We start from the raw sequence: 13334 nt of genomic DNA, 5'->3' as shown, positions 1-13334 counted from the left end.
ATCTCCATGGAGACGAGGTGGAGATGTCCTGTTAAGTTACAGGCAGGTCTAGGAGAGGTGAACTGTTAAGGCAAAGACACCTTTTTTGTTCATTTCTATAACTTTCATATGTAATTAATTAAATGCTTGTATGTTATTTTCTTTACTAGATAAGACATTAAGCAGTGTGGAATAGGAATAGGAATAGGAATAGGCCACCGTTTTTGCATACTGAGATATGTTCTTCTTACCTTAGACGAGATGATGCGTACCTGTCTGGTCTTTACGCGTGCACTTCAACTTTACTGCGCGGACGTCGAAGTGCTCCAAAGGTGTTATTATGCCTTACAATATAGTACCCCTTTTTATCTGCTTAGAAAATCGACATGTTTAATTTTGTGTAACTATCCTTGGATTGTGTAACTGCTCACACAACGGTATTTAAATAGGGAAAACGTGGAAGAGCTTCACCCCTGTTTGAGTCCATGAGAAGAGGCCAAATGCTAACAACGTGTTCGGTGTTTGCGCGTGACTGTAAAGACCAGACAGGTATACGCATCAATTCGTCTATGCTAAATTAAGAACATATCTCAGAATGCAAAAACGGTGGCCTGTTCCTTTAAAGAGGGGGTATTATGCAAAATCGACTTTTTCAAGCTTTACATCATGTCATTATGTCATTCCCTCATTAAAAACATGCCTGAAGTGTTGCCTTGGCACATTCACGTATTTTTGAGTAATCTGTAAAAACTCTGATGGCAGCCATTTTAGGGACAGGTTTGCCTGAGTCCTCCTAGGAACGCCCCCACCTCCTGGAGACGCCTCCGAGCTTTCGTCACCAGCCGAGTAACCAACCACTGCTCCTCAGCAGAACCCCCTCCCCACTGATGCCACAGACAGCGTGTGGAGGGGGCGTGTCGGAAAGGGTCAGAGGTTCTTAAAGAGACAGAGGCCTATTTCAAGACATTCGCTACAGCCATTTTGAGAGAGCAATTTTATACAAGGCAGTTATTCTAATTTACTACATTTACAGACCAACAGAAGGTTTCATCATCATTGTAGTGTGATATAGACTGGTGCTATGTGATTGAAAAAAGCACAATACCCCCTCTTTAAGTTAGACTCTTTACGTTAGTCTCTGAAATATGAATCCTACTGTATTTAGGCCAAGTGGTTCAAGGATGGGCCCCTGGGATTTTGGAGACCCTTGCCAATGGACATTAGAGAGTTCCCCGTTTTACCCCAACCCGATTATCAGCCACCCAGTTACATTGACGGTCAATGGCACTGCAGCCAATTAGCGAGTTCAAGTAATTAAGGGCACGCCTAATGTGCCTGATTCCAACTCAGTGACTATTGTTCCAGCTGGGTTAGGGAACTTAGGATATTAAAAGTCGAGTTTGATACGAGGGGGGTAAAGGTCTGGGGTGTTAATATAGTTTGTAGCCAACGGACAATAACCTTGTGGACTGCAGTTTGATCCATCACTCCGAGATGTAGTGACACGCAGCAAATAATAATGCCGGAGCGCGAGCGAAGAGATAGCCTTGTGACCCGGGTACAACTCATAAACTGCACTGCGGCATCAGCTGTATTAATATCATATTGCCATGTCCACGTTGTCTTCTACACAGATGAAGGCATGTATCCCCTCAAATCTTCAGACGGGATAGCCTTTATAAACATGTGCGCACAAATGTGAATCTTGCCTCATTAAAAACCACCCACTACGCACCGTGATGGGTTTGATTTAATCCACAGTCCAACTATCAAAGAGGGGGATTGACAGCAAAACTGGATTGTGCCAAAGCCAGCCAGAAGGGCGCAGCGAGTGTGGATTTGCTTCAGGAATGATTGACGAGATAAAACAAATTAAAAAAAGAAAGTCATGAGGGGAAACTTATGTTAAAAAAGAGGCAGAAAAGAAAAAACTTACCCCGTGTGAACATTTTGCAGTCGTTAAGTGTTGGTCCTCCTCTATCCACTGAGATTCATCTGCTCCTACATTCCAGACTTGAACTCGGTGTAGTTTGTGTAAGATGCGGATCACGCCTTTTCACTGTCGCTTGTCACTTATTCATCCACTGGTCCCCACTGTGGACGGCAGGCGTTAAACACACGCTCATACGAGAACAAAGTTTGTAGAACAATCGTCGCAGAGCTTCTAAAACATCGTAAAAAAAAAAACGTGAGCGTGGGTCTCCTCAGCGTGAAGCGCGCCCTGGTCCCGCACAGCCAACTCCTATTTGGAGGCTGACAGCCAAACGCTCCGAATCAATTTTTTGGGGGGAATCGGACGATCAGTGTCTCCAAAACGCGCAAACACTCGCATCAAATGACCAACCTCAATCTTCTCCAAAGCGGTTCCAGAGCTATTGAAATAGTATCGTATTCTTTAAAATATCCAATTAACATAAGTTATTTGGCTTCCGCCTCTGATGTCGGATTACGAACGCAGTCTCCTCAAATCCTCCTTAATAATGCAGACTTTGATGTCTTCTTTAAAATCCCCCTTTTCTCGCTCGCCTCTTCGCCCTCAGTTGTTACATTTCTCTCTGATGTTGTCTAAGAAGACCTCTCGGCTTTACGCCAATGGATCAGATCGTGGCTGCTTGACGCGCGCAAGGAAGGAGAAAAGTGTGTTGTACTGGTTGCGTGGCTCCAGCGGGCAGCATCCTGCTCAAAGCCTCTGACTGGCTGCCTCCCTGCACCGTGCAGACGCTGGCCCACACCGCAGGAAACACGATAGCGCACAGCATAAACAAAACACGCCTAAGTCTGTGCAAAATCATCCACAGAAGATTTCTGGATAAAAAGGCCAATTAGGAATGATTGTCGTCTTCATATTATAGGCTTATAGTCGACGGGTCGCCTATTTAAGGAGAACAGATCAACTTTTCCTGTAGTAACTGACACAATTATGAGGGGACATTATTGCAAGTTTCCACTAGTTTCAAAATAAGGGATTTTTACGTTTCATGCATTAACTCGAGCATTTGTTTTGTTGACATAGTTTATTAGATTACTTAGTCTACATTAGGCTATTAGATTTAAGATTTTGTCTTTCTTGTCTCTTTTTTATAGGCTTGTGATTCGCCAAATTTGACCCGGTTTTGTGGGGTTCAAAGCAATAATCCGAATAGGAATTAGGCATTGAAAAATCCTTCTGGGGAAAAAAAAACAATGAAAAAAAAGAATGGCTAAGACAAAGAGTGAAAAAAGGTATAGTTTTTAGTTTTATATGAACATATATAATAATATAATAAATTCTGAAAATAAAGAAATAATCATAAATTATAAAAACAAATAGTTTTGTCTGCACTGTCTTTCCTTCATTTCAGATGCTATAGGCTATTATATTAATAAATATTGTTTTGCGGCCTGCTTTATTATTTGTTATGTGCTGTCCGTACTGTCCGTACTGTCCGTACTTATGCTCTTTCGGCGCTCTCCTCTCGCCCCTGAACGCCTCGACTCTCGATTAGTTTTGCCTTTCAGTTTCTCACATGTGTGTTTGGATCGGGAAAGATGGCAGCCCTCACGAGTGAAACGCAGATTGTTCCTGTGAAAAAGGCACCGGGCAAGTATAACGGACTCTAAAAACTCGTCATAGACCTAGATACTTGTACTGTCGTAGACGGAACAGCCTTTTGTGGGGGCTACACGTCGTCAAAGCGCAAACGTGCGTAGGCATGACCTAATGTATCCGGTTGGGTTCCCAGTAGCCTATTTGTTTTATTTCGATTGCGCCATTTAAAACTAAATATAAATAACTTTCCGCTTTTGGATGTGGTTATTTTCCTGCCAAAATGGTTCCACGAAGGACTCTGCTTGCGCAGCTATTTTACGCATTCTTTGCATTAATCGAAATATCTGTACAATTGAAAATGTAATACTGCTTTCTTTACATTTTTAGAGCTATTATAGATGATGCCATTTTCTACAGTCATGTATAACTTGTGTCGTTTTGTAAACAGTGAGGGGACCACGGAGAGTAGCCAATCAGATCCCTGAAGAAATCCTGCACGACCCAGAGCTTCAAGATGCCATCAAGGCCCTGCCTCCAAATTACAACTTCGAAATCCACAAGACAGTGTGGAGAGTAAGACAAGCAAATGCTAAAAGAGGTGGGTTTGGTCAACACGACTCATTTTCCAGCAATAGCAATCTAAATACTGAGATTTTTTTTTTTTCAAAACCTTGCCATAATGAATAAGTATTCTCTTTAGTTTAGTTTAATTCATTCATTCATTGTTAAAACTAATTTAGCAATTTCACCGCTGTCTGAGGGCTATATCTTAAGAACTGAAAATGCCAGTATGAAAAAAAAAACGTTTATAATCTGCATATTCTCGTGTTTCTGAAGCTGGGGACAAACTAGAGAGTATAAGCCTGATTTAAGCCCCTCCCTGAGTTCAGGGAGACCTTGGTCCATAAGATAGTAATCGATAATTTGTTGTGACGCTTCTCATGTATGTGGTGTCAGTGCAGTCGGTCATTCCAACCATTTCAGATGTAAGTCATGATTGATACAGTGTGGCGTGGTTGTGTCCGTTGCGTCCCATAGGTCTCATTGTGAGCATCCACAATGGGACCTATGGGGAACATGGGAAAAATGTGACTCGCACATTTTTTAACCAATTCAGCTTATTCAGATTGGAACTTGGTGGTGGTAAGCTACTACTGTAGTCACAGCTGCCCCTGGGTAGATTGACAGAAGTGAGGCTGCCAATCTGCGGCATCAGCCCCTCTGACCACCACCAACCACTCACTCACACACTACGTTCCCCCAGGCTTCCTGGATTTCCCAAACGGTCTCCCATCCAAGTACCAACCAGGCTCTTCCGAGGTCTGATGGGATCTGATAGGGCTGAGCAAAGGCCTGTGTGTGTCACGCTTCTCATGGCTGTGAGCTGACATTGCTGTAGTACCACCCCCCGGTGGCCAGAGGCGACTCCAAAAGACACTTGGTAGACAGCGTTTCAATGAGCACTTTGACCTTCCCTAGCACTACTTAAAAGCCTGGCTCCAAAGAGGTAAATTATTTCTAAAACATTTCTATGACCCATGTGATAATGCAGGGCTAGGTGACATATTTTAAACCACACTAGTTTTTGTGCATTAGCACTAAAAAGTGGAAGCCTTTTCAGTGCATTGACTGGCTCCAGAGCCTATCAATCAAGCTCTAGAGCTCTGTGGAGGCTCAGCCCGCCCCGCGAGTCTTGCCTGGCTAACGGCAGACTGCTGTGTGCGCTCGAATTATTTCGAACTGCACAGCAACCTGGGGACCATGGCCAAAATTTTCGCATTGATTTGGGAACCAATCACAGAACGAGGAGGACGGCAAGACGATGACGCGCTCTTCGATATACAGAAGCTTGTAGTTTAATTATGAAAAAAAAAAAGTTTTTTTTACAGATCCAAAATGACAGCAGCAGACGCAACACTATTTTTTGATCAAGCTTTAGCTCGAAAGTTTATAGCGGGACATCATACGTCATCTGATGCGATGATACGATTGGCTATGGCTACGTGCAGACGCATGATAGACATTCTTAGCGCCCAATAAACGGCTATGGGCGATCGTAAACCACACTTCTCCTACGAGAAAATGAATTGGTGGTCCCCAGACTAAATATCACATGTGATTTTAGTCTGGCGTTAGCCAGGTTACTGCAAGTCCAGGGCTCCTCACCTTTTTGCAGTTTTAAGGCTCAGGAGGAGATTGAGCGCCCTGTAAATTTCACAGACGTCTCGGGACCATTACAATGAATGGAGCTGAATGGGACCTACTAATCTCTAATGATTAGATCTATGGTGTCGAAAGGCACTGATTTATGTTTTTCCAGAGGGTGCCCAGTCAAAAAAAACAAAAAAACTACTAGGACTAAATCTCACAAATTAAAAGAACGAATAAACGAGTGGAGTTGTTTCTGTCCACAAAAATGTGCAAGTCTGTCGATTATAGACGATTATAAAAATTGACTCTTCTTTGATCTAGCCTAAACTGCTAAAACGTCATTCAAAATAAACGTCGGCTGTCTCATGACACCTTTTCTCTGGGTCTCTGGGTATCTGATGTATCTGATGAAAATAATCCCTCTTTTTACATTACCTTTTAGAATTTGGCTAATCAGACAATCGCAAGGTGGCCGCCACATTTGCCCTGGTAACGATTGCTATTTCCAATCTAGATTTCCATGAGTTGTAATAATCCTGTCCCCTTTTTGAATTGCCACTATTTGGTTGGTCTTCAATGCAGAAATGCTTTTTTTCCGGAGTGTGTTTTTACCTGAGCGCGAGGATCACGTGATTTGCAACAAGGAGAAAGTCGTGAGTTATGTCTGAATGAGTTCAATGAGTCTAACAGCGACAGTCAATAATCTGCTCACTATATACTGTGGCACCATGTAGTGAATGGGGAGTTACGGCTAAAGTGGACTTTCGGACACAGCCATAGAGTTTCTTTTATGTTTATTGCAAACAAGTTTTAGCCATTGTATCTGGCAACCCAGAGACGTGGAGCCCATTCTGCTCTCAGGTCCTATCCAGATCCTATATAAACTTCTCTTATAAAGTTATTGTGATGAGTTCTAGTCAGTACAAGAATTACGGAGCTTCTCAGAGGAACATCTTTGTACTATACGCTACGCTTGTAATAAGTTGTGAGGATATTTTATTTTTGATTAGCTAGTTAGAGTGTTGAAGATATGAAGTCTTTTATATTAGCTTCTTTTCAGTGAACGGAAGTTGCTTTTCGCTTGGCCTCCAACATTTAGCTCATATTTTCAGTACGGTCTCCTGTTTGTGATTCACCTTTTGTTCAGTAGTCTGCCGATAGAGAAAGCTCTTTGCCTTTGTCAGCTGTGGCAGAGGTGTGTACTGAAACCTTTGTCTGCTAATAAACTTGGCCTTTTCTCAGTAATGACTTGTCTCTCACCGCCTGCATGGAGTGTGCTAGTGATCCCTTAACCTTTCATCTGTAAGCCGTACTGCTGCTCTTCCACTGACTCTCCATCTATCGCTCTATCACAGAACACCATTTACCTGCCTTCTATGAACACTACCCCTGGTTTTCTATTCTGCATTCCGCTCGTCTTGAAATCTCCATATTATCTTCAGCGTATTCATGTAGATTTGTGACCAGAATACTTGATAAAGGAGTAAATAAAGTTAGATATCCACTCCTCTCTGACAGGGATTAGTAATTCAGAGTTTCATAGGTGTTTGATTATCTTCATGCAACCAGGAATTGCTCTTTGTATACCAATTTGTTCATCAGTTTGACGGGAAGAGTCAAAACAATAGAGCGATCGCTTTGAAGTTGCCTGAGTTGTACAGTCTGTTAGATTATCTCTGCGAGGTTAATTATAATGGAATTGAGATTGCTGTTTGACTGGTGGCAATTGGGAAATCACTATTGCTGCATTTATAATGCAAGATATACTTCGCAAATAACAAAATTAGGTATTTTTCTGCATGAAACCTGGCAACCCTCTGGTGTTTTTTTAACAGCAACAGTATTACAGTTGTTATACAGTATTTCAGTCATCTCTAAAACATGAATTGCTTCTGGATGTCTTCTATGTGCACTTTAAAATGAATCTTGTCATAATCGCAATTACTGTAAAAAAGTTAACAAAATGAGTTTTGAATTGAGTTGTCAAATTGTATTATCACTGTTCTGTCCATCTTTAAGAACAATCTGCATTTCCACAATCCAGTTATTCTCAACAATGCATCCATTAAATGAAATTAGTGTTCGAGGTTCCTCTATAATTATTACCCATCTCTGTATTATACGAGTCATGTGATATAGGTCTGTTTGAGTCACAAGACTCACACAAGACTTCATTTTCATTTCACTGTCACATTATATTGACGGTAATACGTAATCGTATCCTTTTTAAATACTCCATCTCATCACTATCTGACATTGTCAGGAGCTCTATTGTGCTGTTCTGCAGTGAGAAGGTGGCCTATGACTCATAATCATCCATAGACTATGAGCGTGGTAGTCTTAGACATGGGGCAGAGACAATATTAAGTTTAATGGTTGTGAGCTGTGGAGCTAGACTCTAGATGATTGGAATGGACTACATCTGAGTCCCTCTAAAATAAACCAACAGTCTGAAGGGAAATTGTCCTGAAATGTCAGTATTAGCCGTCAGTGCAGTGCTCTGAACTGGAGGCAAAGGCTATGTATATACTTGTGTTGAGCTTTTATTAAATAAGTTGTCGCTGCCACTCTGCCACAGCCATATAAGCTTTACATTTCACTTTTTCTATTTCCCAGTGGCTCTGCAGCTTCCAGAAGGCCTCCAAATGTTTGCGTGTGTCATCGCGGACATTATTGAGAGGTAGGAACATGTATACATTTATCAATCCATCCGTAATATAAAATAGACACTGAGTGAATTTTTTTTGTTCAAATTTCCCGGCTCAAAATCAACCTACATTTTATTCCCTGAAACATGTTGTGAAAAGACTGGAAAATAACTGAATTTATTCCATTTAACGCTTTTAAGTCCAGACCAGTGTTGTTTTCGTCAACGAAGACGATAACAATATCTTTTCGTTGACCGCCCCTTTTTTTTAATGACGTTAACGTAACGATGACGAGCTAAAATTAGCTCTTTGGGGACTAGAACATGACAAGACGTTTACGAGTTTACGTCAATAAGACGAGACGAGACAAAAATGGGAGAAAGTTTTTCGTCAGATCGTTCACAAACAGAGTTTGTGCGCGGAGTGAGAGAACACACGGTAAACGTGACACGGAGCGGCGCCGTGCTGCTCATGATGCGCCCGGCAGCGGCGCCTCTTTCTCTCTCTCTTTCCCCGTAGCATGCGGTCACTGCCAGCGTACATCCTCCTCGGAGCGTCTGACATCCATGTCACAGGGACTATTATTTCTCAGGACAGTTTTCAATACCGTGCCGTATGAACACAGAAAGCACGTTGATGTAGGCTACGTATGTGCAGACAGCACTGTTGGTAAAAAATAAATAAAAAAAATCTCGAAGCGATGATCAGAGGACGAGGAGAGCGGGCGCTTTTGGGAAAAGTACTGTTCACAGTAGGCCTACCACTTCTGCCAGTGCCGATCGTGGTGTAATCTGTTTGTCAAAACCTATAGAAAACCAATAGATAGCTATTATTTATCCCAATTTCCAATTGAAATTAATTATAATTTCTTATAATGAAACAGACGAAAACGTGACAAAAACCTTTTTAATTTTCGTCTGACTAAAACGTGACTAAAACTATCACATTTTGAAATGACTAAAATGTGACTAAGCCTAAAAGCGTTTTCGTCCAAAAGACTAAGACTAAAACTAAAAGGGCTGCCAAAAACAACACTGGTCCAGATTGAGAGTACTCGACCTCTTTAAATTGTAAATGTTTTTTATAATAACCATTTAAATTGTTTGTAATTCTGTAACTGTATCTGTGCTGCCTCTTGGCCAGGACTCCCTTGAAAAAGAGGATTTTAATCTCAATTCGATTTTCCTGGGTGAACAAAGGTAAACAAAACAGGGAATTATATAGAAATCCTAAAGCTGCTTCGAATATTACTGTACTTTACAGATCTCTAAATAAACCATGCACGTTTGATCATTTTAAATGTTTCAAATTTTATATTGTAGTATGAAGTACTATTTGGAGATATTCTGATGTTTTAAGGTCAAACCACGTTCGCTCTGGTCCACATTTGGAGAGAGCGGGGAGATATTATTCTTGTTAATTGCCTTTTGTATTGTGTTCTTATGCCCTGCTGCACTCTGGCACTTTATCACTTCCTGATGCTACTGCTCGGATCCACCAACATAAATTTCAGAGATAGGTGTTATTATGTAACTGTGGTCATAAATCACAACAAATAATTTTCTTCCAGTTTGAAGCTTGGGCTTATTTGACCAGCAACTCGTAAGTGTTTCTACCCAAATGGCTCTCATCATTAAACGCTAGGATGGATTTGGTTCTTAGGTATTTGGTCGATGCTAACCTAATTTTGAGATGGACACGTCAAAGAATAGAGTGGCAAAAGCGGCAGTAAACTTTTGTGAATGGTTTTATATTTGATTTCACACAGGAAATTCACATCATCAGACGCCTCTTGCTTTTATGCTGTGCTTGACACCAGAAGATGACACATTCATTTATCACCTAAATGATCAAAAATAGAAAGAGGTTTTATCATTTTTCCCTCTGTACTGACGAAGTAGCAATCCTCACTGGCAGTGAAGTCAGGCCTGTCTTTTCTGATGGAAACAATTACACTAATTGCCTTTTCTCTGGCGCATTTAATACCCCTTTCTCTCTTTGTTCATGAGCTCTGTTTCAGCCTCTTGTCTCATACTCAGAGAAATGCCTTTTATCTTTCCATACTCTTTCTATGAAATTTAAAGCACTAGATGGACTGTGTGTGAACATTAGGCTCTACTATTTAAATTGCTCTATTTCTGATACATTTTGTGATTGCTCAATGTTAATCAAGTTCTCAGCAGCAAACAGACCCCCGCACTGAGGTTTGTGAGGTGCAGCTGGGAGACCTGTTTAGTACAAATTGTTGTAAAATAATGCTATTTATCTATAGATGCATCCATGCAGTGTGTTGGCATGAAAACACACAACTGCAGGTGCTCGTCATATAATTAGAATATCATGAAAAAGTGCATTTACTTCTGTTTTTCATCTTAAAATGTGAAACTAATATATGATATAGACTCATTGGCCCTCATTTATCAACATTGCGTACAAAAACGGTGTACGTGTGGGTGTATTTGCGATATACGCCAAAGTGCGCGTGGCATTTATAAACCTGTGCTTTACGCTCAGATCTCTCCGTACGCAAAAGAAGCTGATGGTAAATGCCACGGAGAAATCCCAGCGTCATTTGAATGACACGCCCAAAAATATTCATAATCAGGAGGCCTCACCCACGGGTTTTATGGCACGCACATACGAAACACGGCAAAAAAGGAACATTTCTCCAACCAGGACAAATATGATATTTTTGTGCGTGAGAAAAATTAAAGAATCTATTAGAAATCACATTCACTGAAAAGAAATGGGTAGATAAAAAAAAAAACTTTATTAAATACGCTGTAGGCCTAATTAGCCTATATAAAAAAGGGTATAAAATTAAACCACATAAAAAAAAAAAATGTGTAGTGAAAAGAAGAAAGCGTGGATGTAACGCTGCAGTCCGAGCAGACTCTGGACCATGAACTGAACCAGCGAAAAGCAGCTGTCAGCTCCGCGGACTCAGCGCTGGAGCCAGGGGCAGAACTACGCGTCTTTTGGCCTGAAGGAGAGAACAGGTGCGCGGAGAGCTCACAGCCAACCGGAACCTAATGAACCCGTCCAGACCGAAGACAGCCCGACAACGGGACGAGCCTCCCCCTGAGGAGAGGAGAGCGCGCGGTCAGCAGACCCTGCGCGCGCCACTCCCGGACCTTACGAACCCGTCCGGACCGAAGAAAGCTGTGGTGCTATCGAAGGATTTATTTGACACCCGGGTTGCTCGCGCCACGGAATTATGGTCCACAGACTTGACGCTCAAACCAGCCAGAACACGGAGCAGGGCCTCACGAAGACCCAGGTGAGTCCCGGTGTCCCGACGGCAGCGGCATGTGTGGCGGGGCAGCCATCCACACAAAGTTTGCGCAGCAGCAGTGGTCTTTTTTGTTAAAAAAGAAAATAAGTAAAAAAAACACCATGAGTGTCTCTATGGCCCGCAGTCCAGGTTCTAGTGTCTCTGGTCGGGCTGAGCCTGAGCTCGACCCGTGGCGTGGAGGAGCATGTCGATGCAGCGCAACATTGAATCAAGTCTGCCCATAAACATAACGCTGTAGCCTTGTTTCATGTTTAAATCATCGATGTGGATGATATGCGGTGCGGCAATGCAATTATGCTGCGAAAAACTGTTTCCCTGCACTGTTTAGTGTTTAGTTAAAATTGGTGTATCATGTGCACCACCTCCTGACTTGGTGTAGGATTTGAGCGTACTGTACGCCAGGTGTACGGCTCAGATTGATAAATGCCAAAACAGGCGGTAATTTTTCGTACACCCCACATACGCTCTGATTTCACCGTACGCAAGTTTGATAAACGAGGGCCACTACATGCACAGTGACATATGTCAATCCTTTGTTTGTTATAATTTTGATGATTATGACTTACAGTCCATTTTTAAAACATTCAAGCTCAGCCATAATAATCAAAATGATAACAAATAAAGGCTACATATCTCACTTTGCATGTAATGAGTCTATCATATATTAGTTCTACAGTTTAAGTTAAACAACAGACGTAAATGCACTTTTTCATGATATTCTAATTATATGTCGAGCACCTGTATACTATACATCAGTGTTGTTAAGATTGTCTTTCGTACTTTCATTTGTTTAAATAACCTTACCTCTAAAGAAAATTCACTTGTATTTGGCTAAACAAGCAAATGCAACATGGAATTGAGAGTTTTACTATAACTTTATGGTTGAGACCCTTCCCTTTCGCAAGTCTGCTCTTAAAAATACATGACATTGCAACCACCAGCTCACAATGTATTCTATTTCCATCTATGTTCCTTTTATTGTTTTGTTTTTACCTACTGCTGTTCTTCTTGTCATCACATCTGATTTTAGAGACTTGCTGTGTGACAGTGGAACAGAAAGAGGCTTGCCAGGACTTAAAAAAAAAAAAGGAGTGGGTTTGGGCTTGGGCGGGCAGGCAGTGATGCATATGCTGTCACCTTACCATATGTTTGATTGCCTTTGACAGTAACCCAGCTGTCTCATTCCTGCTTGCAGGGATACTATATAAACTCCAGTATTTATGTTGCCACTCTGTGTAAGACAATGCTGTGGGTATAGACTGAGCAGTACAGGACTGTCTGTATCGAGCAAGTTTTCTATTTCAAAGTATTTCATAATTTGTTTTTTACGTAAGTAACCAAGATGTAAGCAATTCAGTTTAATAGGGATGTTTATTTGGAAAATATAAAAAATAGATTTTTCTGATAAGTAATACATTTGTGGTTACACAAGTTTTGTTTTAAAGCCAGATTCAGATATGAATTCACATTCATTTTAATCGGGTTTGCTTTAACATTTGCGTGAACTGCTAAACAAAAACAAGAATCTTGTTTGTAGTGGATTTTTAAGTTGCATATATGTAAATCACAATAAAGACAGACTAGTTTGTTGTTTCTGCAATAGATTACTGACAACAGTCTTGGCAATTTGCTAATTGCAACGATTAAAATTTTATAAATAAGCAATTTAGATTTGATTGCAGATAATTGTCTCTATTGTATCTATGAGTTTTGTGTGTGAATAATATAATTT

The 13334-nt window shown here is 41.1% G+C and overlaps 2 protein-coding genes across 2 annotated transcripts in view; one reads left to right on the top strand and one right to left on the bottom strand.

The window, feature by feature from the left end:
* rtn4rl1b (reticulon 4 receptor-like 1b) overlaps positions 1-2691 on the bottom strand; it is a 122909-nt gene extending 120218 nt beyond the window's left edge. Inside the window, exon 1 of the mRNA XM_079557145.1 lies at positions 1916-2691. Within this exon, the coding sequence (XP_079413271.1) occupies positions 1916-1928 (13 nt within the window). The 5' untranslated portion in view covers positions 1929-2691. The remainder of the gene's footprint in view (positions 1-1915) is intronic.
* Positions 2692-3480: 789 nt separating this feature from the next.
* The window catches only part of dph1 (diphthamide biosynthesis 1), a 36852-nt gene continuing 26998 nt past the window's right edge, over positions 3481-13334 (top strand). Inside the window, exons 1-3 of the mRNA XM_079557243.1 lie at positions 3481-3563; positions 3961-4106; positions 8276-8339. Coding sequence (XP_079413369.1) covers positions 3508-3563; positions 3961-4106; positions 8276-8339 — 266 coding nt within the window. The 5' untranslated portion in view covers positions 3481-3507. The remainder of the gene's footprint in view (positions 3564-3960; positions 4107-8275; positions 8340-13334) is intronic.

Source organism: Gobius niger (genome assembly GCF_951799975.1).
Source record: "Gobius niger genome assembly, chromosome: 1".
Taxonomy (NCBI): Eukaryota; Metazoa; Chordata; class Actinopteri; order Gobiiformes; family Gobiidae; genus Gobius; species Gobius niger.
Note: the sequence above shows the minus strand (reverse complement) of the source record. Positions and strands in the feature narration are given on the sequence as shown.